The sequence below is a fragment of the Ciconia boyciana genome, chromosome 8 (genome assembly GCF_034638445.1).
Source record: "Ciconia boyciana chromosome 8, ASM3463844v1, whole genome shotgun sequence".
Classification (NCBI taxonomy): Eukaryota; Metazoa; Chordata; class Aves; order Ciconiiformes; family Ciconiidae; genus Ciconia; species Ciconia boyciana.
Window position 1 is genome coordinate 4,069,578 of NC_132941.1, and position 27,115 is coordinate 4,096,692.

At 44.6% G+C, this 27,115-nt stretch overlaps 1 protein-coding gene across 2 annotated transcripts in view; it reads right to left on the reverse strand.

The window, feature by feature from the left end:
• The window catches only part of LRRK1 (leucine rich repeat kinase 1), an 85,214-nt gene extending 58,438 nt beyond the window's left edge, over positions 1–26,776 (reverse strand). The window contains exons 1-4 of one of the 2 annotated variants that reach the window (XM_072870274.1): positions 26,359–26,776; positions 22,518–22,733; positions 2,799–2,962; positions 1,743–1,914 (exon numbers count right to left, since the gene is read on the reverse strand). In XM_072870274.1, coding sequence (XP_072726375.1) covers positions 1,743–1,914; positions 2,799–2,962; positions 22,518–22,584 — 403 coding nt within the window. In that variant the 5' untranslated portion in view covers positions 22,585–22,733; positions 26,359–26,776. Of the gene's footprint in view, positions 1–1,742; positions 1,915–2,798; positions 2,963–22,517; positions 22,734–26,048; positions 26,188–26,358 lie in introns of those variants that run through there. The other variant, XM_072870275.1, reaches the window with a different exon arrangement.
• Positions 26,777–27,115: the final 339 nt, after the last annotated feature.

Genomic DNA, 27,115 nt, shown 5'->3' on the forward strand with positions numbered 1-27,115 from the left:
CAATTCTTAGTAAAGTTAGACAAATGTCATTTAAGGCTAAAAACTAAAATAACATGTTCTGATTTCTGCATGAATTTGCTAATGTTTTAGTCATCCCCAAAATGCTTTTTTACTGAATTAATGTTTTGCCTGTAGAACACTGCTTTCCTTTAGGTGTGCACAATTCTGCGCATGTAACTAAATGCCCATGACAGGATTATTTCTGCTAACAGTAAGCAGTCTTCAAATCTTCCCTGATTCACCTCCATTCACAAGTTCACATCCCCTTTGAAATGCCTACAGAAACGTCCACAAGCCCAAGTTTACATCTCAACTTTTTTTTTTGCAGCTTCTCCATGTGGAAATTACATCCCTCTTTGCATTCTTAACAACTTGACTATATCACTCACCCTCATGCTGCTAAAAACAGGCTCCACTTCAGCTGTAAGCCACAAGAAGTTCACACCAAGCCAGAGAGAATCACTCCAGTGCATTAGCCAAATTGCAAATTCATGCAATTTATTCCTAAGCTCTGTGACTGGTTTCTATGTAACTTCCCAGGGAAACAAATGGAACGTCCTGCATCAAAACTTCTGAAAGCTGCTGTTTGTATAGAGCACCTCCCCTGACCCCCCGAAGCAAGGGTTTAAGGGAATTTGGTTAGTTCTAAACTGAGCTAAGTTTCCAGAAACTACTTAAGTCACTTTTCATTACTGAGAGTATTATATTAATATAATTTAATTTTTGCTACTAGGTTACAAAACCAGCGTTGTCAGCCTCCTTTCTGGCTGAAGGAAATATTACGTTTAATTGCATCCCCCAAACTTGAACATTTCTTTTGCTTATTAGTGCCCTAACAGTTTAAGAACATCAAATAAGCAGGTTTCCCAACAGGTTATTCCTGTTCTCACTGAGGTCACTGGCAACTATATAGCTCCAGTGAGAAGCTAGAGCTATATTCAGGTCAAATATTGCAGAGGCCTAGCTTAGCTGTTGCGGTTACTGCAGTGTGTGAGGTCAAGACAGCAATTCGCCCTGGCTGCTGTGCAGGACCGCTGGACCCTGAATCCACAGAGGGTCCTGGTGAGAAGCAGCTGCCATGCCTGCAGCACACGAAGGGAGCAACAGGGGACCCAAACACAGTTCCAGGTCCTCCCTCAGAGTAATGCTTTCCCCCCTGCCCCCACAGCTTTCTTAAGAATTGTGTCTAGGTCTAAAAATGTCTCTGTTCTGCCATAAAATAATTTTTAAAATAAAATGTAACTAAAATATAATGATGATTCTAAATAAGGAATTCCCCTGAAAGTCAAAACAAAATGCCAACAAGAGAGCATAGAGCATGTTGCCAGCTGTGCACCCAAACTGTTACTCACCAGACAGTCATGCTGCACTCTCGCTCCCAGCACCACTGTGTTTGCTGGATCAGCAGAGTGGGATGATGCTGTTTCCTGAAAATCCCCTAATTTCTCTGTGGGCTCTGAGACGTTACCCAGCTGTGAGGGCTGATGGGAATGAATTGTCTAAATGGCATCTTCCTCCACTTCCAATTTGCAAACATGGAATATTTTTATGCATGTGTCTTTCCCCCCATGGGGAAAGTTTCTTCAAACACAGCAGAGATTAGATCCCTCCATGCACTTTCCCATGACTATGTCCCTCCCCTTTCAAGGGATGTGAAAAAAATAAATAAATGCCTGCTTAAAGCTATAGCACACAGCTACCGAAAAGCTTGAGGAAAGGCAGAGGCAACCCAATAGGCTTACCATGCAAGGAATCCAGCAGCTCTTTCACAACATCCTTATGTCCAAAATACGCAGCCACCACAGCTGCATTGTCATCATTAGGTTCTGTTGGTAACACCACTAATGCTTCCTTCAGTAAATACCTCACTGCCTGCAGATCTCCATATGCTGCTGCAATACCTAAAAGCTGACACTGGTAAAGAAAATACAGCAAAATAAACTCTCTGTAAAGGGAGCAGGCAGAGAAAGAGAGCATTTCTAGAGCCACGTATTTATTTGTGCCCAGGCAAATGCATACCTACTGTCACTGTGGTTAACTGAGAATGTCATAAACACTAGTAGCCATTATAATCATTGCTGTCAATATATTAATTATATTAATTTGTTGGGGTTTGCTTTATAGTTTTTCGTATGGTTTTACTGCACAAGTGCCCAAGGCACAGAATGCTAAGTGTAAAACCATTTTTCATGGACCAACAGAAAAAGTATTTGCACAGCTCTGCTACAAGGTGTAGCACTTCCACTTTTGGAGATGGCCAGTATGCCTGGACTTGCCATGCAGGTACTCTCCCAAAACACTAAGATAAGCTCTGTGCAAAGAGCAGGCTCAAAATGAGGGCCCTGAAGGCAGAGCAGTGCAGAAGCTGGCACAGAGGACATAGTTCCAAACACAAGCAGCAAAATCTTCCATGGGACCATTAACCATCTTTGTACTGCTGGGGGAATATATTTTTTTGCTACTTCTATAAACTGCTTCCTTTTTACGGGGAAAAATCTATTTCCCTGTTTTAGTGACCACAACACCAGCACCCCTCCTTGCACAGCCTCCTGTTCCTACATACGCTGTTCCTGTGGTCTGTCTCATCTTTTTGATCAGTGCTTTCAAGGGCAAATACTGCCTCTGAGCATATGTTCCTGAAGTGCCCCACACAACTATCCATGTCTGGGACCCTGCAGCACCAGCATAACATATATAACTAAATGGATTTTCTGCATGAGACATGACAGAAGCAAGCAGCGTGGCATTTTGGTTTCTTTCCCAATAAAATTTGAGAAAGAGTAGTAACCTAACCCTACCTTTTCCACTTGCAATGCAGTCTCCTCACATGACAACTTAATCAACTCTTGGGCCTTACTGGTGTCTCCAGCTTTGTAAGCATCCTGAATGCTTTCTGTCACAGGTGTCTGAATTATGGAGACTTCGCCGACTGTGGACTGTTTGCCACCCATGTCCACAGTTCCTGCAGTAAAAATAGAAAAGAGAGGTCAGGAAGAAGTACCTGTTCATTACTCATGCACAGCTGCAATGTCAATGCATCCTGGCAACAAAAAAAAGGGGGTGAATTATTTTCAGTGGAATATTTACTGCACAGAATTAAAAAAGAGGAAAAAAACTCAACACTCAGTTGCCTGACAAAAGAAAGTGATAATATGTTAAAGTACTTTCCAATAGGAACATGAAACTAAAATGGACAGTGAGTTCCCCAGTTGCTCCCAGAGGTGGTTTCCAAAGGACAGTGTGAAAGCTCAACACACAGAGACATGCTCTGCAGCAGCCTGCCACACTCGATCTCCTGCTGCAAGAACCAGGGAAGAGAAGGGCTTACATGAGATTGGCACCTGCAGGAGCAAGGAGTCTGCAGGACTTGCAAAGCTATTCTGGTATTATTAGCCTTGCTTCAGTCACTCTTCATTCACCTCCTGACAACAGCCTCATAAAACCCCACTGTACTTCTCCAACACTTTCAACCAGAGCTTTATACACCTCAATGAACATGAAAGAAAAGAAATTGGGAGTATTTTTATTCTGGGAAAACAGAGTAAAAGGAGATTATGCAAGATGCCCAGTGCCGTCCTGATCAATCCTGGAGAGTCTCCTAGGCGAGACTTTTTTTTTTTTAAATGCTGTTAGAAGCCAGAAGAGTTTTTACATGTCAAAGATTAAAAGCTGCAAACCATTAGAGAAGATGCTTGTGGTGGGTGGCTAAGAAAGAGGCAATCATGAAGTCTCACACACACCGCCCCCCCCCCCCAACTACCAGGACAGGGAAAATTGCAGGAAAGTCACTGAATTGCGAGTAAGGTGTTCAGGTCCACTTCTGAACAACATGCAAGACAGAGAAAAGAAGCACTTTTCACTTTAAAAGAGACCATTTCATACTCACTTTTTCCTGCTAAAACATTATTAATTATTATTGCTTATTTGCAACTAGTTAAATAAAGCCCTTAAACCCACAGATTTTCACATATGTTAACAAGGATTTTTTTTTTTTTTTAAATAGACACATATGTCATGCAGGGCTTAGTTTAATGCAGCCTGGAAAAATAAGTAAATTTGGACCAATCTATAACTGTCAGGAAGTATCTTTGAATAATGCAGTCTGAATCACCAATAGATTCTGACTAACACTTCTCATCAATTATTTAAATGAAGCTCAAATCACTCAGACATCGGAGACGGCTCGAGGGATTCATGCCATTAAAAATGCCCCCACATCAATAACCTTTCTCAGATGATGCAGAACGTGTGAAGGACAAGCAGCAGAAATCAAGGCAGATGAATGTGGTGTTAAATTACAGCATAATAAACTGCATCTCAGAGTTCATGTTAATAGTTGCAGTGCCTTCATAATTCTGTAGTTTTAGGGGGTACATGGGAAAATAAATTCATCCAGCATTTGGTCCAGTCTTTTCGAGCAGAACACACACCTGTAAGGGATCTCTAAGAAAACTGCATATGATTTAATTCTCTTTTTAATGGACACCAAGGTAGCAAATGCAAATGATTCTTAGGCAAGTAACTGTTTCAAGGGTGACAGAAGAGAGAACTTGAAAGCAAAATAGTTCTCCAGTCTAAACAACTCAGAACTGGACTAAGTAAAATCAAGAAGTATGGATCCAAGCAAACACTGTAGTCACTGGAACATGCAGCCTCCCCGCACTCGGCGCCCTGTGATGAAATCCTGAACCTAGAGAGAAGCACTGGAATTCCCCTTGGAGGAAAAAATGCCTCACATAGGAGATACAAAACAGCTGGAAAGCTGAGCAGGAAGCCCTGCACATCGGGGCTGACAGAGCACAGCAACTTTAATCTGGTTCCTAAAAAAATGCTGAAAGGAAGGACAAATTTTACTTCCTTCCAGCCTCAATCCTGATTTTGGGGACTATCACTCAAGACCCACATCTGCAGCCAATTCCACATGTAAAGGCACATCCTTTCTGCCAAAGAATTGAGCAGGGCCATCCTTCTTTCCTTTTAAATCATGGCCAGGGAAGATGAAGGTACGAGTATCTCATGGTCAGAGATTCGTTCAGGATCTGGGAGATCCTGGTGTAACTTCCTCATCTATTAGAGAGGTCTCCAGCCAGCCTCTCATGTATCCTGTACACCAGAGCTCTCCCTACAGGAGCATTTTTCATCTCTCCTACTGGAACTGCTCCACCGTGCAGTGAGGACTACCAAATCAGTTGGCCAGGGAGCACAGTGTTGTCACTGAGGGAAGGAGGAACTCCCCAAACTAGACCCAAGACAGCTTCTGTGTTTTACCGAATGACTACTTCACAAAACTACTTGGTTAAATGTGTCATGCTTCCTCTTCCATTTTCAGCCCCCTCAAAATTTATTAAGTCTTTTTTACTGTAATGGCTTAGTTACAACCATTGCTACCATCATCACTGTTTGGAGCACATGGGCTGGCCATCAACCATCGCAGTCTACTCATGTGTTAGGTGTAGACTTCTGGGCACTCCAAGAACAGGAAGGTCACAAACAGCTGGCTTCACAGAGTTTACATGCTCCCAGAGTTAGCTGGCAGTTTAATCAGTGTCTTCAGGATATTAATTTTAGTCCTTAAACTCAGTTTTAGTCTTGTCTTAGGCAAATTTGTATTGATCTAACCAAAACTGCCTAGTTTTGAACATCTGAACATCCATCAAGTGGAATTCAATAAAAGCTTCATTGAATGTAAGAAATCTGGGCAATTCTACTGTTTGAAACCAATATATTTATATTTAAATATTCTTGGCAGAAAGATAACGCTGCTCCTCATTCAAGTTTCTTATGTAACTGTCATCAAAACTTCTTTCTATGATTGCATTCTGCAGAGTCAATTGGCCTAAGACCTGAGGAAAAAAGCTGCCCAAGGTCTTCAGCAAAAAAGACCTTGCAATTGAACTAATTACAAGCCTGAAAAGACCAAAACTGGTGAGATGGAGAGTGATAAAAAAGCTTGCCCTCGACCAACAGCTGTACTCACATGATTCTGTCAAAGTTAACTTGAGCTTTCAAAGGTTAAAGGAGAGAAGGTGGGCCATTCATTCCTAAATTCCCAAAAAACACAGAAGCCATCCATTGCAAAGCTAAGCATCTCATCAAACAAATAACCCAATTCACAGAGGACTTCCTGGTAACTTGGTAAATGATATATTGACTTGCGAAATACAAATGGAAAACAAGCAGCATGTTTTATAAGCTTAATTTATACTCACCAGTAGGAAAAAAAAATGAGGAAAATTACATTCTACTGACTAAAGACTGTTTTATTTCTACAAGATGCATGACTGAACTATCATCAGTACTGGCATTCATGTAGGCTGGGAATAAAGTTTTGCAAATACATGCATCAGCCATTTTTAGCAAAAATCGGGGCTGAAATCCAAAGAAATTCTGCCTGTGGTTTTAACCCTACAAATCTCATGCTCTTCGCCTGAGCTCTTTGTGGATTTCATAATAGGGTCACCTCACTTGCATATATCCTTGAACAACAAGATATAAGAGCAATACTGAAGCTGAATAATATTGAACCTCTGTTTTTGGACTTGATCATGCAACATGCTGAGAGCATTTAAGCCTGGATGTAACAAAGTGCCTTTAATTCTTAGATTGCACGGATTTAGGAACTGGCTTCTGCACTTTGCACAATAGGGTATACATTACTGTTTGACAATGCATATTGCTATATGCAATACAGCATAGCAAGTTATGATAGTCTATCAGTACTTCTTGGATATTCCTGTAATAAAAAGCTACTAGAAACTCCAGAAGCTCTTACGCACCCGTTCTGATTTCCTTTAGTTTTTGCTTTATTGCACACAGATCTGGGAAAGTTCCTGTGTTGGCACAGGTTCCTCTAAAACCACTGCCCCAAATCAGCACCCCTCTTCTGAGCTTTCAGCAGGAAAGCAGATAAATGAAGCCTATTTGAACTGAGATGGCACGGTGTGGATTCATTTCTCTAACATGTTTAAAAGTCAATGAAAATAAGGTCATGGGGTTTACTCCCCATCATTCAGATCATCTCTGCATCATCTTTATTTAACTTCTCCGTAGACCCACGGCTTCTTTTCTTTGCTTGCTTTCTAATGACTGTAAGCAAACCAAGTGCTATTTGTAAGGGGGAAATGGGAGGCATTTGCCAATGTTAAAAATGCTTCTTTCATCTATTCTTCATACCACTTAACAGCTTGTATCAAAGCAACTAACTTTGGAAATATTTCCCACTCTTGATTTCAATGTTTTATACTTTGGAAGTAGCCTTTAAGCTTGGCTTTGCAGATACAGCCTTTTACAAAAGCTAAAGGCAAGACTAATTTTCTTTTAAAAAATATTCCAATGGAAACAGCAGTTATCAATAAAAAAGCAGTGTTTTTTTATTGCCATTCAAAGGCTACAGCAGTATCAATTTTAAAGTGCAACAGACTGCTATCCCAGCTCAGAGAAACAAAACAAAACCAGGTCTTATTAATAATAAAGGGTACCATGAGAATTTCAGAGATATATGTAGTTATATCCAGTCTCAGGCCTTGTAATTACAGCAGGTGAAAAAAATCTAAAATTTCTAAATTGATAGTACAGCATTTTCAGTAAAAAGGTGAGGGTTTGCAGGTCAATGCTGTGAATCAGCAAATGGCTGCATAACAAAACAGCACACTGTACAGATTATCATCTTATATCCCAAATCACTGCATTCCTGTTTCTGACACATAACCTCACAGAGTTTGTAAGTGCTACCTTAGTCCCTTTGATAAGGTAGGAGTTCTTTGGCAACTAACTAGGATATTTCTATTTAGCAGAGAAAGATATAAATGAGATGCTTAACAGAGGATAAAATAGGGCGGGAAGCTAACTTACTCCAAAACAGAATTACAAGAATAATAGAACTTTAAAACTGCTACTGACCTTGTCATAATGTGTGCAGGTATTTCCAGAGACAGGAGCAAATGAGGATGATGACTTTAACACAGCATCCCATTCAGCGATGCTCAATTAAGCTATTAATTCCTTGGACTGTTAGCCACCCACCTCTGCTTCAGCACAAGCAGCTCTTACAGTGTCCACTGGATGTAATGTCTTTTAGCTTGCTGGCTGCTTCTTTGTCTGAATTAACTACTACATTTTAGCCTTGACAGTTATTTTCATCTCCATGTCCCATTACAGCGAAATCCAAGCCTCTGGTTCAGAAAGGATCTGGTGATGGGGGTGGGTAGGGAGGCCGCCTCTCCGGGCTGAGCTCAGATATTAATTCCTCAACAGCACCAGATGGCTACAGTTAACCTTTACCAGCTTAATCTTTTGCCATTTTGACTCCTGAGCGCTGCCACAGAGCAAATAAAAAATGGGACAGAGATGAGGTTTAAGATGTGCTGAATATTTAAAGCCAACCCTCCCAAACTCTTAAAAACTCACAAGCGTCACTGAACATTTTTCAATACTATTCTACGGAAGCCTTGGCAGGCTGGTTTGCAAAATTAACGGAAAGCCATGTTATTTCTGAGTCTCTGTAACAGACTCATGTATCTTCTGTTGCTTTGAAAAAATTAAGACTAATAAACTGAACAACAGCCAACACGGAGCCTCCAGTGATTTCAAAGGATGATGGATCTGTCCTATACTGCGCTTTCAACTTAGATGGGTAAGAAGAATTTTTCAGTCCTCTGGAAATCTTTGAGATACTGAAAAATAATTCCCATCCCAAACCAGGAAGAAAAACCAAAACCCTGGGTTGCTTAATAAAAAAAAAAATACAATTTTTAAAATCAGCCCAAGTCAGTAAAATGCTTTATGAAACAAAGATACCTTTTGTGTTCCTTCTCTAACTACTGACACTGACTGACACTTCAAAACAGGGTTTCATTTGCTGTTTGAAAAAGTTAAAAGGTTTCGTTCATTTATTTCAATCATTCATTTCTTAGAAGATACAGTCACGGACCAAGGTCTGTTCCCAGGAGGGAAGTTGTTCCTCTGCCTGTCCACATGCGTTTGGTCCAACTGGCCCTGTAGCCAGGACCTGGCCCATGCAAAGGAGGGTCCTGCAGCAAGAACCCTATGATTTATTTCACCTTGTTCTCAGATTTAGGCAAAATACATACGGTCCAACCAAGTCTGCTGTAAAATGCCCCCAGCAGGATTCAAAAATGGGCAGAAGCACTTATAACCCCCCTCTGTGAGAAGGCTAGAAGAGAAGGCTAGAAGGATAGAGAGCATATGGAGGATAGAAAGTTATGGTAAATCCAACTGAGAGATAACAGGACAGTTTATCTGGGAAATTCAGCATCCCCACTGGAGAGACCATGCCAGAGCTGGGCCATGTCCCTCTGACCCTGATTAGCATCTCTTCACAACAAGTGAGATGTGCCAGCTTCTCAGGACAGAGAGGGAACCCTCCACACACTTTTTGTGCCTATTTTTTGTGGTTCTATTTCACCCAAACATCCATTATTTCAGCTAATTAAAGGAGTGGCTCTACACTAAGATCTGCCTGCCAAGGCAGTGGAAAAGATTATGTACTGAGTACAAAAGAAAGAAACCCGCATCTACAACATAGCGTACAATCAATGCTCACTGCCCCAAAAGGAAACTTATAACCCTACAAAAGACCGGATCTGAAACACAGAAGAATGCTTCAAAGACAAAAATCCAGTACTGAAGGGATCTTTTTCACTATTATTGCATAATCTGGAATTATTTTTAAATTGTTTACATGCCAGTACCACGCATCCAAAGTGCTGATCTGCATTAAACATTTTCCAGCAAGCATACAGGATCTTGTAAAGGGCAGGCTGACAATTTTAGCTACAGCAATGCAAAGTGACCAATTATCACCAGAGCCATTGGAAATTTTCTATTTAGAAACACTTTTAACCTGCAAGGAAAAAAACATTTGCTAATGCAAACCTGAAAGGAAAATATTAAGTCCTGGATGGAAAAATGCTCTGGACTCCTGCCTTTTTCAGGGGCTCCAGAACTGAATTACAAAAAACAGACGCCTCCGAAAACTTTAGCTCTACACTTACACAATCGTTTCTCCATCATCCAGGATAATGGGGGAAGAGGGGACAGAAAAGTGTCAAATACTAGTAACGCTGAGACTCAGTAGTCTTTAGTGGGCAGTATCACAGATGCCTGAATGGCTGCGTGAAGCTGTCTGTCTGTCTGTCAGAGCCAGCACTGGAGCTGAAAAGCTCTACCAGTTCTGAGCGGGCTCCTGCATTTGTGCATGTGCCTCCCAGATCCCTGGGACTCTGGAAATTATTTGCATCATCCAAGAAGTTCAAATGAAACTGAGCTGGTTATTCTTACTTTGCTGAAGTACAAAAGAGGCTACACAAAGCCATTACAAGGCAATGAGCTTAGAGAGAGCACAAAGACATACACACTGGAATATGACCATCAGAGCAAACCCATCATGTCAGTGTGCAAATCACATTGGGAAGCGCAAGGTAGCTTCGGGGTCACTAATGATACCTGCAGCTATCCAGGGAAAAGGAACAAGGGCTACTACACATGCGGGCCCGGGACGTGCCTCTTCTCTTGTGCTCTGCAGGAGGACAGCTCTACCTTAGACACGATGCTCCCCACAGGCTGTTTTAAAAGTGCAAGTACCACTTCCACTGCCCTGGGCTCTGCCTGATGGAAGAGACAGCAGGACTGCAATCCTCACTGCAGAGTCAGAGCGGAGGCAGCTCATCAGCACCGTGACTGGGCACCCCTTCCTCCCACTGGGGCTCCAGGGGCTGCAGCCAGCCTCTTGTGTACTGATAAACCCTACACAAATCCTTGTCTGGCCATGCATACCAGCATGCAAAGCTCCCATTGCTCCACGCCCCACCTTTAGTTTCACCCTCTCTGTTTATAAAGCTTCCTTAGCTGCAATAGATAACACCAAGACAAGCTCCACATCCCGAACAAATGGCAGCAGCCGACAGCAAACATGGGGCTGCTGCCTCCTCCTCCTCCTCTCTCTTCTTCTTCCGACTTTTCACCAAGCGGCTGGGTACCTGACACAAGCAGGCAGCCCTTTGCTAACCCTGCCATCCCCGGCTTACCAGCATGATGAACTGGGCCGTTGTTGATGACAGTGGTGGTTTTAGTCTCTCCCCTGAGTACATGCGTGCCCTGGTTTCAGTGGGGATAGAGTTAATTTTCTTCCTAGTAGCTGGTATAGTGCTGTGTTTTGGATTTAGTATGAGAATAATGCGACAACACGCTGATGTTTTAGTTGTTGCTAAGCAGTGCTTACACTAGTCAAGGACTTTTCAGCTTCCCATGCTCTACCGGGTGCACAAGAAGCTGGGAGGGGGCATAGCCGGGACAGCTGCCCCAAACTGGCCAAAGGGCTATTCCATACCATATGGTGTCATGCTCAGTATATAAAGTGGGGGGAGTTGGCCAGGGAGCAGCAATCACTGCTTGGGGACGGGCTGGGCATCAGTCAGCAGGTGGTGAGCAACCGCACTGTGCATCACTTGTTTTGTACATTCTTCTATTATTATTATTATTATTTTCATTTTCTCCTCCTCTGCTGTCCTATTAAACTGTCTCTATCTCAACCCACGGGTTTTACTTTTTTTTCTGATTCTCTCCCCCATCCCACCAGGGGAGGAGGAGGAAGGTGAGCGAGTGGCTGTGTGGTGCTTAATTGCCAACTGGGGTTAAACCACGACAATGTGTCAGGCCTAAGCAGCTTCATGTGCACATGTTCATCCCTGTAGGAGCACTCAGAGCATCAGAGGGCAAAACACATTTCTCAGTGGACAGCTTGTTTCATGAAGGCACCATCATCCCTGGTAGGCAGACTACTAGCCTTTGGGCAGGGAAGGAACGGGCTGACCTCTGGCAAGCACAGGACAAAGGCTGGCTCTTGCAGTTGAAGAAGGGTGCCCCACATCCCTCCTGTACTGCCCTCTTTGGGGTGCAAAGGATCAGCAAAGACCACGGAGAATAATGATGGTGCTAATCTCCACCCCCAAGGGAAAGAGATTGAGGGAACCAAAAAAGCTCCAAATGGCCAGAAAACCTATTGCCATATTGAAAATATAAATGACTCAGCTCTAAGTGAAAGTTTCTATTTTTGTCTTTTGGCCTCAGTGATTTGGTTCCCATCCTACAGCTTGAATCATTCAGAAATATGCTTTTGCATGCAAGGCCAGCTATGCCACTCTTGCTTTCCAAATTTTAAATTGGAAGATATACATTAAGCATGCAGAAGTATGACTACACTTTTAGATTTTCTTTGTGTTCGTTTCCAGGCATGGCTGGAAAGAGAGGATTATTAAATCATGAAAGGTGTCTCTAGTGAGACCATTCCTGGCCAACTGAATCAAGTATTATAGCCATGAAACCAAACCAAGATTGGATTTCATTTGAAACTTCGTAAAATAAAATTTAATGGCTAACTTCGGTTTATTTTGAAACTTTTCCTTTTCCCTAATCTTCAAGCTTTCATCAGAAGAGAAAAAATTCCATGCATCAATGTTTTCTCTCTTTCAAAGAAATAATTTGCTCAACATTCTTCTAAAAAAAAAGTCATTAATTATTCACATTGGGGAAGCACCAAGTCATGGCCAGCCCTCTTCTGCTACCTCCTCCTTAGACACGTATTTAAAGCTAGCTTTAGAAAGAAGCAAATGCTTTTAGCCCCAGCTGTGAGAGGCTACATCTGGAAGAGTTCAGGGAGGGACTCCCTGTGTGTGTATGAGGGGAGGACAGGCCCAAGGTCTCTGCTCAGGTCTCTTCTGAGTCCAAGTCCTCTACTGGGTCCACCAAAGACACATCCCGCTTGTCCACAGCTTGCCTGAGTTGAGAAAAGCAGCTCCTAAGCTTATATTTCGCTTTAATAACACATGTAAACACCCTCCTAAATGGAAAACCCATTTACAACACTCCAACTCAACTGCTGGTCAAAAATAACAGAACAGAAGCAGCTAACATCTGTCTCTCCAGCCCCATGAAACTCCATGGATGCTACCAGGAAAGACAAGTCCCAGTGGGGCTTTCAGAGAAAGGTGGTCAAAGTGGTAGGATGAAGCTCATAGCTGCTCCATCAGGTCCCCTTGGGCCACAGCAGCAATCCCAGTTCTCCATCCCTCCATCACATGGCAGGGGTCCTGGGTATCTGCTGTCACCTGCATGGCCATCCGTGTCCCTCCTTCCTTCTCTAAGGAGCACAGCAGGTCTCTTACAGAACCTGGACATACGAAGATTTTGGAAAGGCTGGCCAGAGAGCAGGAAAAAAGGGAAAGCAACATTTAAAAAGATATGTAAAATACCTTGCACACCTCCAGTTTATCATGTTCAAGGAAGATTAAGAGAATCTAGAAGAGATGGAGAAGACGAATCAAAGAAATGGATAGTCTAATTACAAGACTATAGACGAAAAGAGCTTGCCTTGCTGAGCCTGGAAAAATGAAGGCTGGATGGGGATAGGAGTGCTGTCTATAAATACATCCAGAGGGAGACACCAGGGAAGGAGAGCTATTTATGTACAGGGTATGAATACATTTTGGCTGCCAATTAGAAGAAAGTTGGAGAAATGAGGCTTTGGAACAGTCTTCTAGAAAAAGCAGAAGCAACAGACAAGTCAACTTGCTTAAAACAGGCCTGGCATAAGGTTTAGAAGTGTGACACCAGGACACTGACCCACACACTCCTTCCACGCGTTCCCATTTTACACATGTGCAGAAGTTAACCCAGCTACCAGGCACTAACAGTCGTAGCACACAAGATGATAACGGCTTCACAGGCTAATTTGAGAGATGTTTGTAGAAAGAGAGAATATCTTTTATTAAACAAACTCATAGATCTAGGAGAAAGCAGACACATCTAAGGGAAGAAGTCTTTCAAGAGATTTGAGGGGGTAAACACCCCACGCAGCAAAATCCAAGCTTAGTACACGTTAGACACAGTTCAATGTGCTTCTTTAACTGTGTCTGCTAGCGTAATAAAATAGCTTACTCTTTGCTGTCCTCACTTCTCATTTATCACCAAGACAACAACTCTAGATTAGTTTAGGTAAAAGTGTTGCATGCACAGGAAAAGAAAATGCAATCAAGATATTGGATATGGTTGGCATCAAGAGAGTTGAATGGGTAATGTGGCAACAGCAGAGCCAAGGGAAGTGCAGAGCTGGGAAGAGCATCAGAGGAAAGAGATGAATATGATAGTCTGGAAAAGAAAAAAACCCAAAACAGTCGAGAAAGCAAGGCTCCACTCCAGCTTCTACTGAACTCAATGTAAGCACTTCCACCAGCTTCCATGCAAGTAGGAGCACATCCTCTGAGATGCCGGTTTCCGGGACAGAATATCTCAGAGGGAAGATTACCTTAACAGCTGTGTCTGGAGCAGAAGAGAAAGCCTGATGAAAACACCTCTGCTGTTGGCCAAGACAGTGCCGGTCTTGAATCAGGCTGCGTAGCGATGTGCTGCCAAAGCTTTAATGGGGGCTACCAAAGAAAATAAAACCTTCCCTCACTTGTGACAAAACGAGAAGTTTTGACAAAACTTCTGCTGCACTTCCAGCAGCAGAAGTGCGTGCATTCGCAGAGAGGGGGAATGGGGAGATATTTCCCTTTTGTCTTCCTGATGTCTGGGAATATCAGCATTCATTTCAGTGGAGGGAGGACAAGGACTCTGCCTGGGAGGATGCTATATTCAGCTGCAGCCCACAGCATTTTTAGATGGCTGCTCCAAGGCAGAGATGGCAAAATTAGGCAAGGCATGTTTCATCCCCTTCCCACCAACCTATGATGAACTCTGATCCATTGCATCTGAGAATCTGGTCCAATCCATGCAAATGACTTTGATTTGATAGCTTTTATTCCCACCCTGCCACTGTGTGAAAGGTCCAAGGTGCAGAACATCGGAGAATTGTGACCATGATTACAAGCCCTCTTAAGGAGCTAGACTTTTTTGTTTTTCAAGCTACATTTGAGATCTGAAAAGGGATCTTGTCCATTAGTGTTACAAAAAAAAAAAAAAAAGAGTGTTCCTGTTTGATGCAAAAATAAAAGCATTTTCAAAGGCTCTTTGATGTGCAAGACAGAAAGACATGCAGGCAGATTCTGGAGGAGGTCTTGTCTTCAGCAATTACCAGCACTCTTTTTGAATCTTACTCCCCAGACAGAATTTTTATGTGAAGTAGATAATCACACTGCAGAATGTATCAGCTCTAAACCTTGTGGCTTTTCAATTAAGTAGCAATAAGCTCTAGTCAAAATACTCCTTAACCAAGATGGGAATAAAACAAATAACCCCAAAACCAACTAACTGCAGGTGAAGCAATTCCAAAGACATACATGCTTTTAAAATATTTCATTCTGAGCTCTTCTTGAGTAGCCACGCCAGTTTTCCAAGCGATATTCTGATCATTAAAACAAGCAGTGATGTAATTTCCACAGCGACCACAAACATACCAAGAATATTTGAGCTAAATTTATCCAGACTTCTTGTTTGAATCACTGCTTTGGTTCGTTATTTTTCCATGATTTTCAACTGTGCACAGAAAAGAAGTTGTGGACAGCCTGGGACTGAGCTTTCCCCAGCAGTATCCCACATGCCAACCTTTATGCTTAGGAGCCGCATGTTGACTATCAGAAATGAAATTAAGCTGCTCCTCCAGCTCCCAACCCCAGGTCCCTGCTCCTTTCACCCTTCGTCTTCCTCCCGCCCTTCCTGTAGCAGACTGACCCTTTCCCTCACCCCTGGGTGACACAACATGGGGCTTGCCTTAGCAACCAAGAAGTTCCTGAAGCTCGCCACAGATCTGCCGCCCTCCCCAACGGGAGAGCGCAAGCCAAAAAAGAGAGGACCTGCATCGGATTTCCCACTGCTCTGTGCAGCTCCGTGGCAGACCCCAAGTCCTGCCTGCCTGTCTGGAGCAACACGTCCCACCACCACAAGTACCCGTGCCAGGAGAGCTCAGGCTAGGGAAGGCTGTCTAGGCACCTTTGCCAGCAGGTACATATGTCCCTGCAAAAAATACATAATCTACAAACATCACTGGGTTTCACCCTCTCTTCCAACATGCATAGGGTGGCTAATTATCATACTGGGAGGGATTATTTGCAAAAACTGCAACATAACCCCCAAGATTTTACTACATCAACTTTGCTATTGTTCAATGGGAATCTTTTTCAAGTGTCATATTTTAACATGGTCTGAATATGTCCCTGCTGACTCCATTTCAGATTCATGATCAGACTCACCAAGTTTTCCTGCATGTAGCTGTACATGTTTTAAGGGCAGTTTGTAATTTGTGAAAGCACACTTTTTTAAACCAGAAACTGCTGATCCCTGGAGCCTCTCTGACTGCAGGAGGGCTTTTTGAAGGTTGAGGGCCTTCCCTAATACTTAAAGACTTGTTTTATAAGTCCTCCCTCTAAGTAAGAGCAAGGCACAAATTCAAAGCATGGACACACTTCTGTTGTGAAACTATCAGCAGCTTACATAAAAGGGCTGCTGCTGTGGTGATACATAATCATGCAAATAAGCAATTGCTGACCCACTAATGAGCACACAGACTTGGATTAAGGAAAGGAATTAAACATCAGCCTAACTTGATGTAAAATCTGAAACAGACCCTATTAAGAGACAGACTTCACCTATACAGCAGACTGGGAGCTGAACGGTATAAAATCCACCCCCCCACACCCTCATCTGCAATGCAAACATTTCCTCCCAGTTAGCTGCCTTCTGCCAAGCAGAGCCCTGGCAGCCCCTTTATCGATCAGAGAAATGAAAAACAAACAAACCGCAGACTTAATGCTGTAAGGATCCCTAAAGATCTGATCCCAAGCCTGTTATGTCAGTGCAAAGTCCTTAATGGGTTTTGGATAAGGCCCCCATAGGCTTTGGAGAGGATAAAAAAAAATAAATTCATAGCACTTTCTTTCACGCAAGTATAAAATCACCTGCAACATCACTGACAAAACAATAAATCAATTACAGGCCTGGTAAAGACTGAGTTGGTGTGAACACTATCAGTTGCTTTTTCCCACTGAAATGGAGGACAATGGTTCTATGCCCACAGTGTCCACCCTCACCTGAGAGCTAGTTTATAATCACACATTAGTAACATTGTTAAGGAGTCCCTGTGTACAGCTTCTAAGGGCAAAGGATTTTCTGTATTACCTTATCACCTTATCTTTGTTTTTTTCTAGGCTTCTTGATAAAGTTGTCGTAAGTTACATTTTAACATAATACACCACAAATACATTTTAACTGAAAGGTGGAAAAATAAAGCTGTATAGCAGCAGATAATGCCAGATACAGCTCAGATAAAGATCAATGTTTTACTACTGTCTGTAAATCAAACTGGCTCTCAGGTGGGACTCTGCTCAATCAGCTTCCCAAGGTCTGCACTGCACCTCTGGCACTCCCAGCAGCTCTGCCCTCCTTGCTACAGCCCTCAAGTCAAGAGCAGGCTGGCTTTGATGGTATTTATCAGGAAAAAGCTGGTCCTGCCACTACTAAGACCTAAGTGCTCCTTTATAACTCCTTGACTCCAGAGGGACGCAGCACCCACAAGCCAAACTCCCACTTCCCACATGCACAAGAAGATATTTTCAAAGGCAAATGGTTCTTCCAGATGCCTCTGTTTCAAAATACAAGGGACATCTTCTAAGGGCATGTCTGAAGGACAGTGCTTAGCATCCAGACTCTGAAAATCAGTTCAGAGTGTCATAAATTAGGCACCTAATTGTAAATGCCCCAGCATTCATTGCCCTTTTTGGAAATCCAGGCTCAGTTCGGCGAGATGGTGCAATACGTGGCTCTGCTACTGTCTGCACAGGACAGCAGGCTTAACCACATGCATTTTCTGCTGCAGACCAGCCTTCCGCATTAGCTTTTGGCCCCAAGTGAGACTGCACCACTTCTGTATGAAGTGTGTATTTAAATATGTTTAAAAATACAAGCCTATTACTGCTTTACTAGTGTACTTCCTATTCCTGCCGAGCATTTCCTACTTCTCCTTCTGCATGGCATTATGCAGTAAGACTAACTCACATAAGATACCTGTTTTATTTTTTGCCTTTTTTTTTTTGCTTGTAGGAATACTTTCAATTTTCTGTTTGGACTCAAACTAACTCACAGCTTAACGAGCAGGAAGAAAACCAGAAAACCTTCAAGTCTCATTTAGTCTGATTATACAGAACTTCAAGCAACCAACACACTTTGCAGGTCTCTAGTGCTCTCTGCAATCAGATCACATCCCAGATGCTCTCCTTGTCCTTCTCACTGCCATGCTGTCTCACAGACTCAGGGTAATGTTACTATCTCCACTGCGTGGATGGAAAAAGCAGGACAGAGGGTGCGAGTACTTTTTCCCTGTAATACAGCACAACATGTCACGGACAGGGCTAGTCAACGTGCCCCAAGACCTAGCTGCTGGCCCAAGCCCCACGTGCACAGCTGATGTAAAGATTTTAAGGCTTACATGGTGATTTCATGAGGAACAAAGTGATATCAGGGGTGCTACCAACACTGATTTTCCCTTCTTCCTCTATTCAGCAGGAAAGACTTATAAGCAAAGATATTCACACTACCAAATGCAAGTTCCTGCCCTTCACATTTAAGGCAGCAAAATCAACTGTGCAGAACTATGAGGAAACAACAGCAAAGATCTCATCTGGAGGCCATGTACTTGCATATCCAGGAGCGGGTGAGCTCTGCCTGCTTTTATTGCTATAAAGAAGTCAGGTTCTTCCTGTAGACTTTTATCTTTTAAGTGGATTTCACACTGCCAGACTGACAGCCTCGAAGTTACCCAGTAAGTACAAAATGGAGAGCAAGGGCAGGGTCTGCGAAAGTTTCCATCCCTCCACCTACAGTCCCATCACCTCCTCAAACTGCCACCCTATGATGAAGGCCTCGGCCACATTTGCAAATGTCCCGCCCTCATGCAAACAGGGGAGTGACACTGGATGCACAAAGCGATGTCTCAGGAGAATAAACTGTTTCATTTGCTATTAGCTAACCTCAAGCTGTCACCATTCAATCTGTTGTGAAACTTTCCATATAAAATGGCACTAGCTCCTGAGCAGTCCCTCCTGTTAAAATTACTCTTTAACTCTTCCATTTAAACTCTTCTTACTTGCACGGGAGACTTTTCTACTGTTCAGGAAGCGGTGGTGCAAGCAGCAGCTTTCCCTCTGAGTCAGTACTGAGCTGAGCCATGGCCCACACAGGGTTGCAAAAGTCACTACCATCGTGGGTAGCTTCTTTCTGATAAAATATAAAGCCCTGTGAGCTGCAGGGTCAACACAGCACTTCTGAAGCACAGCTTTAAGAGCCTCTGGTCCACTCCAAATGCCAACTCAGGTCATTATATTCTGGTTACTTGTTTGCTCCCTCATTTTAATATTTAGGTCTCTTTTCCAGGCATACTGCACATGTCTGTCTGTGCTTCCCTGGACAGTTGAAAGTCACCAGCTTACAACAGATTTGTCTCAAAAGAAGGTGTGAAGGTTAATTTAATTAGTATCTGTAAAGCTACTATAAAATTTCAAACAACTATAATTGGCATCGTTGTTCCTAATTATGTAATATTATATACATTACAACATAACACCCCTTTTCAATGCTCATTTCTAGATTTAGCACGAGAGAAGAGACACCCTCTGGCGTGTTTGAAGGATAATCCAATTCCACCTCCGAGACACACACAAGTGGCATATGAACGCTCTGTGACTCTGAATAAAATTCTCAATAAGAGAGCGATAAGCTCTTTAACAAAAGTACCCTTACATTTCAGAAGACAATGACTGCTTTTCTACATCTTTGCTGAACTGTCTCCTAGAAACTTGCATGAGAATTAAACCCTAGCTGTAAATTTTCATAAGATTCAAAGAAACCAACCAGCTCATAGAAAGGAGATGAATCTCTATTCAGTTCTAGGCATTCATAGAGTGATATCTTTGGGCTTCCATTGTATTTCCTACAAGATTCATATTATGTCACCTCCACTGTATTATGCAGAGCTCTTTAACCAAGTTTAAAAAAAAACAAAACCTATGCTTCATGAGAGACTGCAGCCGCCCCTGTATCTCTGCTCACTTTCTTTCTTTTAATTAGGACAAGATGAACAAATCTAGGAGAGGGGAAGCAGGGTTTGAGGAGGCAAGGGAGATGCTGACTGCACCCAAAACGGAGCATTATTCTGCATTCCAGTGACAAATCCTCTCTGTGGACCAGTGGGTGCTCACCAGCATCATCGAGTCAAGCCCAGCACCATCCCTGGAGGGTAGACAGGGTCCAGTTCTGAAACACAGCTCGCCTGCTCTCAGGGGAAGTGGGCATCCTGCTGCGATACAGGCAGGATCACTGCCTCAGCCAAGAGGAATAGCAGAGGAAACATGAGCAGTAAGGTGAGTGCTTGCATCATATGTTACATTTGCTAACTACAGTCAATGATGCTGTGAACCTATTCGCCACATCAAGATCTGGCCAAATGTATAGCTGTCAGGGAAAAAAAGCCCTACAAATCTACAAGGCTTTCAAATGATCACCGGGTGCACATGGTACACGCTGGAAGGTGCTTCCAGCACTGTGCCAGCCATAACGCCACTGACACATCACAGAGCCACAAGCACCACTGTGCTGTTTGTTAAACCCCTCACATCCACACGCCTGTCCTTCCTGCCCGAAAAAAAAGAGACTCCAAGCTTTGCGAGCATTAATGAGGTCGTTGGCGTTAAGGAAATTATCTGTGATCTCACTCTACTTCCCAGAGGTTCCCATTGAATGGAAGCAGGAGGCTGCATCTAGATTGTTAATAAATGCGCGCAAACAATAGGTTCAAATGTGGAGGCTGAATGAGTCACTGCGTTCCTGCGTTCAAGCTGTGTAATAGGATCCAAATGCAGAACAAGGACCAGCTAACTTAGGGAGTGGACCAGCTAGCTAATGACAATTATTCTTGGCAGAACTCAAACAATCCCGAAATAAAAATTAGTTTAAACATGTACAGTATGCTTATAAGGAGCATATCCACCAGGGCAGTCCTGGATCTTAAGCTTTCCTAGGATCCCTTTGCCAGTCTTCCAAAACTGTTTATCAAATAAAATAACCCAGACACGTAAGTATAGGAGAGTTATACCAGTAAGATTTGTATGCCTCCAGTTAATCAGTTTAACTGAATATATTTACATTACAGAAACATGCAATAAAGTTCTCAGAAGAAAAACTGAACTCACAATGTAGAAATTATACCTTTTTCACTTTTCATTATTCACTCATAAACTAATATGTTTATTTACTGTATCTTTAAACAGTGAGAAAAACTTGTCAAATTACTATTGCAGAATAAAAATTTAGCAATTCTTAACACTTGCGAATCATTAGCGCAGATTAAAATTCTTCTCATGGTTTACAGCTTAATATTCAAGTGGAGATAACTTCTTCCAGAGAGAAACTCAGAAGATAGAATTTAAGAATTTTAAGAATATTCAGTAAACAAATGCCCCTGATTATTATAGAAAGATACAATGCTAATTAACAAAACCAAAAACCAACAAAAAAAATCAGTAACACAGAATAAGCAGAATACATACGGAGAAAGAAAAGAGTTCCCAGAGCTCTCTGTGACGCTGGTGAGAAATGTCTTCAAACAAGATAAGGCAGCCTCTGAATAAAGTATCAGATTTTGCTTCATAGTTGCTGATAAAATCCAAAATAAGGCTGCAAAAACATTAGCTGCTACTGAAGCCTGCTTACTCACTACAAAGCGTCAAACACACCTTCATCCCACACTTAAAACACAGATGCTGCCTCCTAATGAACTGCTTGTTGCAAGGGGGGACTACCGTTATACAATAACCAGAAGGCTATTTCTTGATGCAGAAACATAACTGGGTTTTGACTCAGAGAAATGCAGCAGTGCCTAGGAGCTGAGGGTTTCAGTGATAAAAATCATCCAAAAATAATTTGGCTGTTCAGAAAAAAATTTAACAGGAAGCAACCTGAAGCATATGTCCCTTCTGAAAGAGAAATTTCCACCTATGGATGTATTACATTACATAAATGCAGATCTTCTAATGTAGCCCAACAATAAATCATTACAAGCCACTGAATCAAAGCTGACAGTAAAACTGGAGCAGGTTAATATTTGCTCAGCCGGAGAAATGATGCTCTGATTTTAGCAGCTTTCATACCCTGAATACACACTGCATCAGTGGCTGGGAACATATTTGCATTCACACGCTGAAAAGCACAGATCTTGTAAAACGTATTTAGGAACTGGTGAGACGTGATACATATATTGACTAATTCCGTAGGCCTTTGGAGAAAATCGGTCTTCAGAGGAATGCTATTCTTATCACCTGAGTAGTTAAACATCATTCTCCTTGCAAGTAAAATTCCTTGTTCTATACTGCGGATATTCAAAGATTAGGGCTCAAATCACTGAAAGATCTTTCATATATTTAAATTTCATCAAAAATCAGTGGCAGCTGGCTATTGACTTCTCTTAAAACCTTTCGCTCCCAATCTGAACAGGAAAGAAAAGAAATCGTCCTATTTACCATTTTGTGGATCCATGTTGCTCTCTCTGCAAATAGCGGATTCCTCAGTTCCCACACACCAGTACATTCTGGGTCGCAGTTGTGAAGATCCAACAGACAAACTTTCTGCAGCACTTAAAACTGAATAGTGTTGTCAAAGCTGAATGATTTCCGTCAAGTAAATGCAGGAGCAGAGCGACTGCTAGTAAGCACCATCCCGAATAAACATCATTGACCCTGTTTAAAAATAAATAGTAAACCAAATTAATCGTTCTAGTATAGAAATTGCAAGATGCTTATTCCTCTGCACTCTAACACAGCTGTCTAAATATTACTTTGCAGAAAGGTACTCACCATCCTATGCAAATTTAAATACAATTATTTTCATAATAGCTTTGTTAAGAGTATAACCTGAATTAAGGGGAGACTAACAATGTCTCTACTATAAAAAAGATAATGTTCCCAATTTTTCTCCACCAAAGCCGCTCAGTCTTTGGGCAGAGGGGGGTGGGGGGGCAGGCAGGGGTCACAGCTGCACTTTCAGATTCTCCACAAGCTAGTGTAAAGGCAGAGCATTGAAACCACGCAGTGCAGCTGGAAAAGTCCTAAATGCAACCTCAAAACCTTTCCCATCCACAAAGATGACTGTGGCTCTTGTAAGACTCCACTGTGAGAAACTGAAAAATACTGATGTGGTTACTGAGACAATCCTCTGCAGAAAAGAAAAGAGGGCTAAGAGAAACACACCAGCTCCTTTCCCCTCTGCCCAGTCCTTTTAGAGAACTCTTACTACTCTAGAAGCGTCAGGCTTCTTCAAACATGTTCAGGGAGGCAAATCAGGCCCTTAGTGGCTCTTAAAGGTTGGCTTCTTCTGAACTGTCTTGCATACCAGCCAGCAGAAAACTGCACAGCTCAGTCTCCCAGGGCATTTCCAACTCCTTACCTCTTCAATGTTGCACACCTGTAGTTTCCTCTCTTTTAATGCATCTTCCACAGAGGTTAAAACTATGGGTGAACTTGCAGTGTGTGCCCAACCAGCATCAGCACGCCTTCACTTTCTGCTTTCAGTTTCAATCAGTAAAAACCTCTCAGATGTAACATGATGCCCCTCACCTTTGACTCTTACTAGTTCTTCTCACGTCTGGTGCGTGATGCTGAAGTTTTGATTGGAGGCTCTAATTCGGCAAAGCATGTAACCCACCTCCCACTTCAGCCAGCAAGACCCAAGAATATCCCTAACTCTCCCTGCGAGTAGGGTTCCTGAGTTGGGATCAAAGGCCAAGGAGCATGTAAAAATACACTGATCCATCACCACTCTCCAGGAAGCTTTCTGCTCCTCCCTCGTAACACAGGGTGTTAACCACCAGCCGACAATGTTAAAAATCACTGCATGCTACATCAGTTGTTTCTAGGCAAATATTTGAATTTTAGGTGCACTTACAGCAAAACTCAGCTTCTGGTGACCCCTACTTTGTGGTGCCTGGCAGCAGGAACCAAAACTCACACCCCAAGCGCCGCACACGCCCCTGCGCCCTGCAATCCGGGCGCTGGGTGCTGCCACAGACTGCAGTTTGGTTCTTTGGCGTTTTTCAGAGGTGGGAAAAATAATTTAGGTGCCATATGGCAAATAACGATATGGACTGAGAGACCTGGGCCAGGCTACGTGCAAGCACTCGCACACACACCCCACAGCTAAACACCTCCTTTGCAGCAGGATGGCTACAACTCCAGACGGATGCAGATGCCCGAGCTGCGGAGCATCCATCCCTCCCTCCACATGACAGACTGCAGTGGCAGCTCGTCTCCCAGCTCAGGCCCTGGCAGCTCTCGCACTCCGATGCAGCAGCAGCTGGGCACATGTAAGAGGCTGAATTTGGCAGCTTTCACCCACACAAGGAGGGGAGGCTGTGTGCTGCTGCAGGAGGCTGAGATGGAGGTGGTCCCTAAGCCCAGATCCAGCCCACAAACTGGTTGGTGGAGGACCAGATTATGCCCTGAAACATGCCGAGCTCCCACTGGCACCAGCTCGGCTCCTGGGCCGAGCTTCCCTTGGCCATGCTGGCAGGCACGGCTGCTGCACTGGGACCCCACATCTCTGCCATGTCATGGGTGGGATACCCCAGGCAGAGGTGTTGGGGGGGCTCTCACACCTCCCAAAAGCTGTCCAGGTTGTTAACTCTGAAAATGGAGCGGATGTGATGCTTCCAGCAGCTGCCTCCCCTGCACCCTTGCTATAAATGCACTGAGCAGCTACAGTAAGAATAAATACTTCCCCATGCAAAGACCAACAGATTAGCTCTTTTTAGCAGATGCTGGTTTCTGAGGCATTTCCTTGCTGTATGACTGGGGCACACCATGTGCACTCACAGCAACCGTACAAGAAACACTGAATGGGGGTCAGGGTGGACCACAGAGACTTGAAAACCATTCCACTCCTGATTTTTAGCTTTCTACTCAGCTTATTCCCCTGGCTGAAACTTTCCTCATATGTAGTAAAAGGAAAAAACTTTCAGGAAAAATAATAGTGTGGGTTTGATAATCAGTTCCCTTTAACTGCAAGTAGGACACTAAATGCTGTAGCCATGTGTACTACTGCCACACAGCACCCATGTAAACAGTATTTCCATATTTCAGGACCTTTGTGTATATAATAAAAAAAGCCCTACAGTGCTTTTACCTTAAGCAAGATAACACTCAACTGTAACGCGTGCAAACACCATGTTTTACTTTGATTTAGGGAGAGGGATCCTATGGTCGCTGCAGAATCTCATTCAGAAGGGGGAGGACCATGCAGAATACACCTGAATGCGGATTTACATCCCATTTCACACATTCCCAGTTTCTCGTGAGACCTGCTACTGCCAGCTGTCAGATAGTGTCCCAGCACATCTGACCGTGCCTGTACCATCCTAAGCACCCCCTCTTCCACTTTGCCAGCCCGACCGGTATCACCCTGTGCATCGTACCTAAATGCAGCAAGGCACCCAGAAACACCACGGTTTGCCTGAGATCGCTTCCCAATTCACAAGAAACCTGCCAAAACTTCAGTTCTTTGCTCAAACCACCTGCTGTTTCTGAGAAGCCCATCTGGGGCTGGGTGCTGGGATGGGTATCACCACGGATCTAGAGAGGCCCACGACACCATCGGGATGGAAGCGCGCTGCAGGCTCTTCTGCCTGCTACCGCACAAGGCAGGGTGAAGCCAGCCCTGGAACCGAAACACCCTGCCCGATGCCTGCCTGGGGACACCCCAGCTCGGCGGGACACACATCCTTCGTCCTTCGGTGAGCTCTGCGCAGAAAGCGGCAAACCAGCCCCCTTCTGTCCACACCACAGCCACCGGATGAGGAGAAACAAGGCATTACATCCCGATTCGGGGTGTCTCATAAGCCTTTCTAGTCACTTTTCGGTTGCCGCTCGTCTGTCAGCTCAGCCGAGGGGCTGAGGGCCGCGCTGGGGCCCCCGCCAGGGCCAGGGGAGCCAACCCTGCCGGGGTCGGGGCGGGGGAGCCCGGAGGGAACCGCTCCCAGCCCAGCCCGCGGCCCCGCTTACAGAAAACCGAGTTTTTCCTTAGGGCGAGTCTCGAGTCTTTCCTCTCCCCGCCGGGCCGGGGCAGCCGCTCTCCCGCCTGTCCGGGCCGGGGAGGGCAGCGCCCGCCGCCGCCCTGCGCCGGCTGTCCCACGAAGTTCCCTCCGAACTTTTATTTAAAAAAAAAAAAAAAAAAAAGCTTCCCCCCCGCCCCCCCTTTCTCCACATGAAAAGCCCCGCCGTGCCCCAGCAGCTCCCACCCCGCCGCCTCCCCTCACGGCGGGGCAGGTGCCCGCGGGGCGGCCAGGCCGAAGCGGCAGCAAAGCCACGATACCTCCTGCGTCCCGGGGCTGGCGGGGTCCCTGCGGCCGCGCCGCCGCCGCCGCCTCCTCCTCTACCTCCACCTCCTCCTCCTCCTCCTCCTCCTCCGCCGGCGCCGGCCGCCCGCCCGCCTCGCTCTGCGGCGCGGGAGGCGGAGGGAGGGAGGAAGGAAAAGGAGCGGGGCAGCGGCGCGGCGCCTCCTCCGCCACCGGGCCCGCCGGCCCGCTCAGGGCCTGCCCGGCGCCTCGCGGGGCCCCGGCCACGGTGAGGGGCTGCGTCTTGCCGGGGGCGGCTGAGGGTGACAGGCCCCGGGCCGCAGCCGTCGCACGGCCCCTCTCCTTCCTCCCGAGGGCAGACCTCTCCCGCTGCCTGCCGCCGTGCCCTGGGCACGGAGCCTGTCCCGCTGAGGGGGACGTGGAGGGAGAGGTGAGGCAGGGCACAGGGCAGCCCCTTGCCTGGGCTCCTTCCCCGGCCGGGACGCCCTCATCCATCAGTGACCGGTGTCCGCCCTCTCCCCGGGCAGTCCCTAGGCGGGCTTTACCTCTTTGGCTTTGATTTTTTTTTTTTTTTTAAGGAAAAAACAGACTGTGGAGTTGCGGGGGCTGAAGCAGGACCCTCTCAGCTACAGCGGGTTGTCTGGATGGCCTCACCCTCACAACCAGCTGCCATGTAGCTCCCCAGGCACAGGCACCAGGCTGGCACGGACGGACGTAGCACCGCCACCCATCTCCTCTCGACACAGGCCTGGCCTTACCCGTGACAGAGTTGAT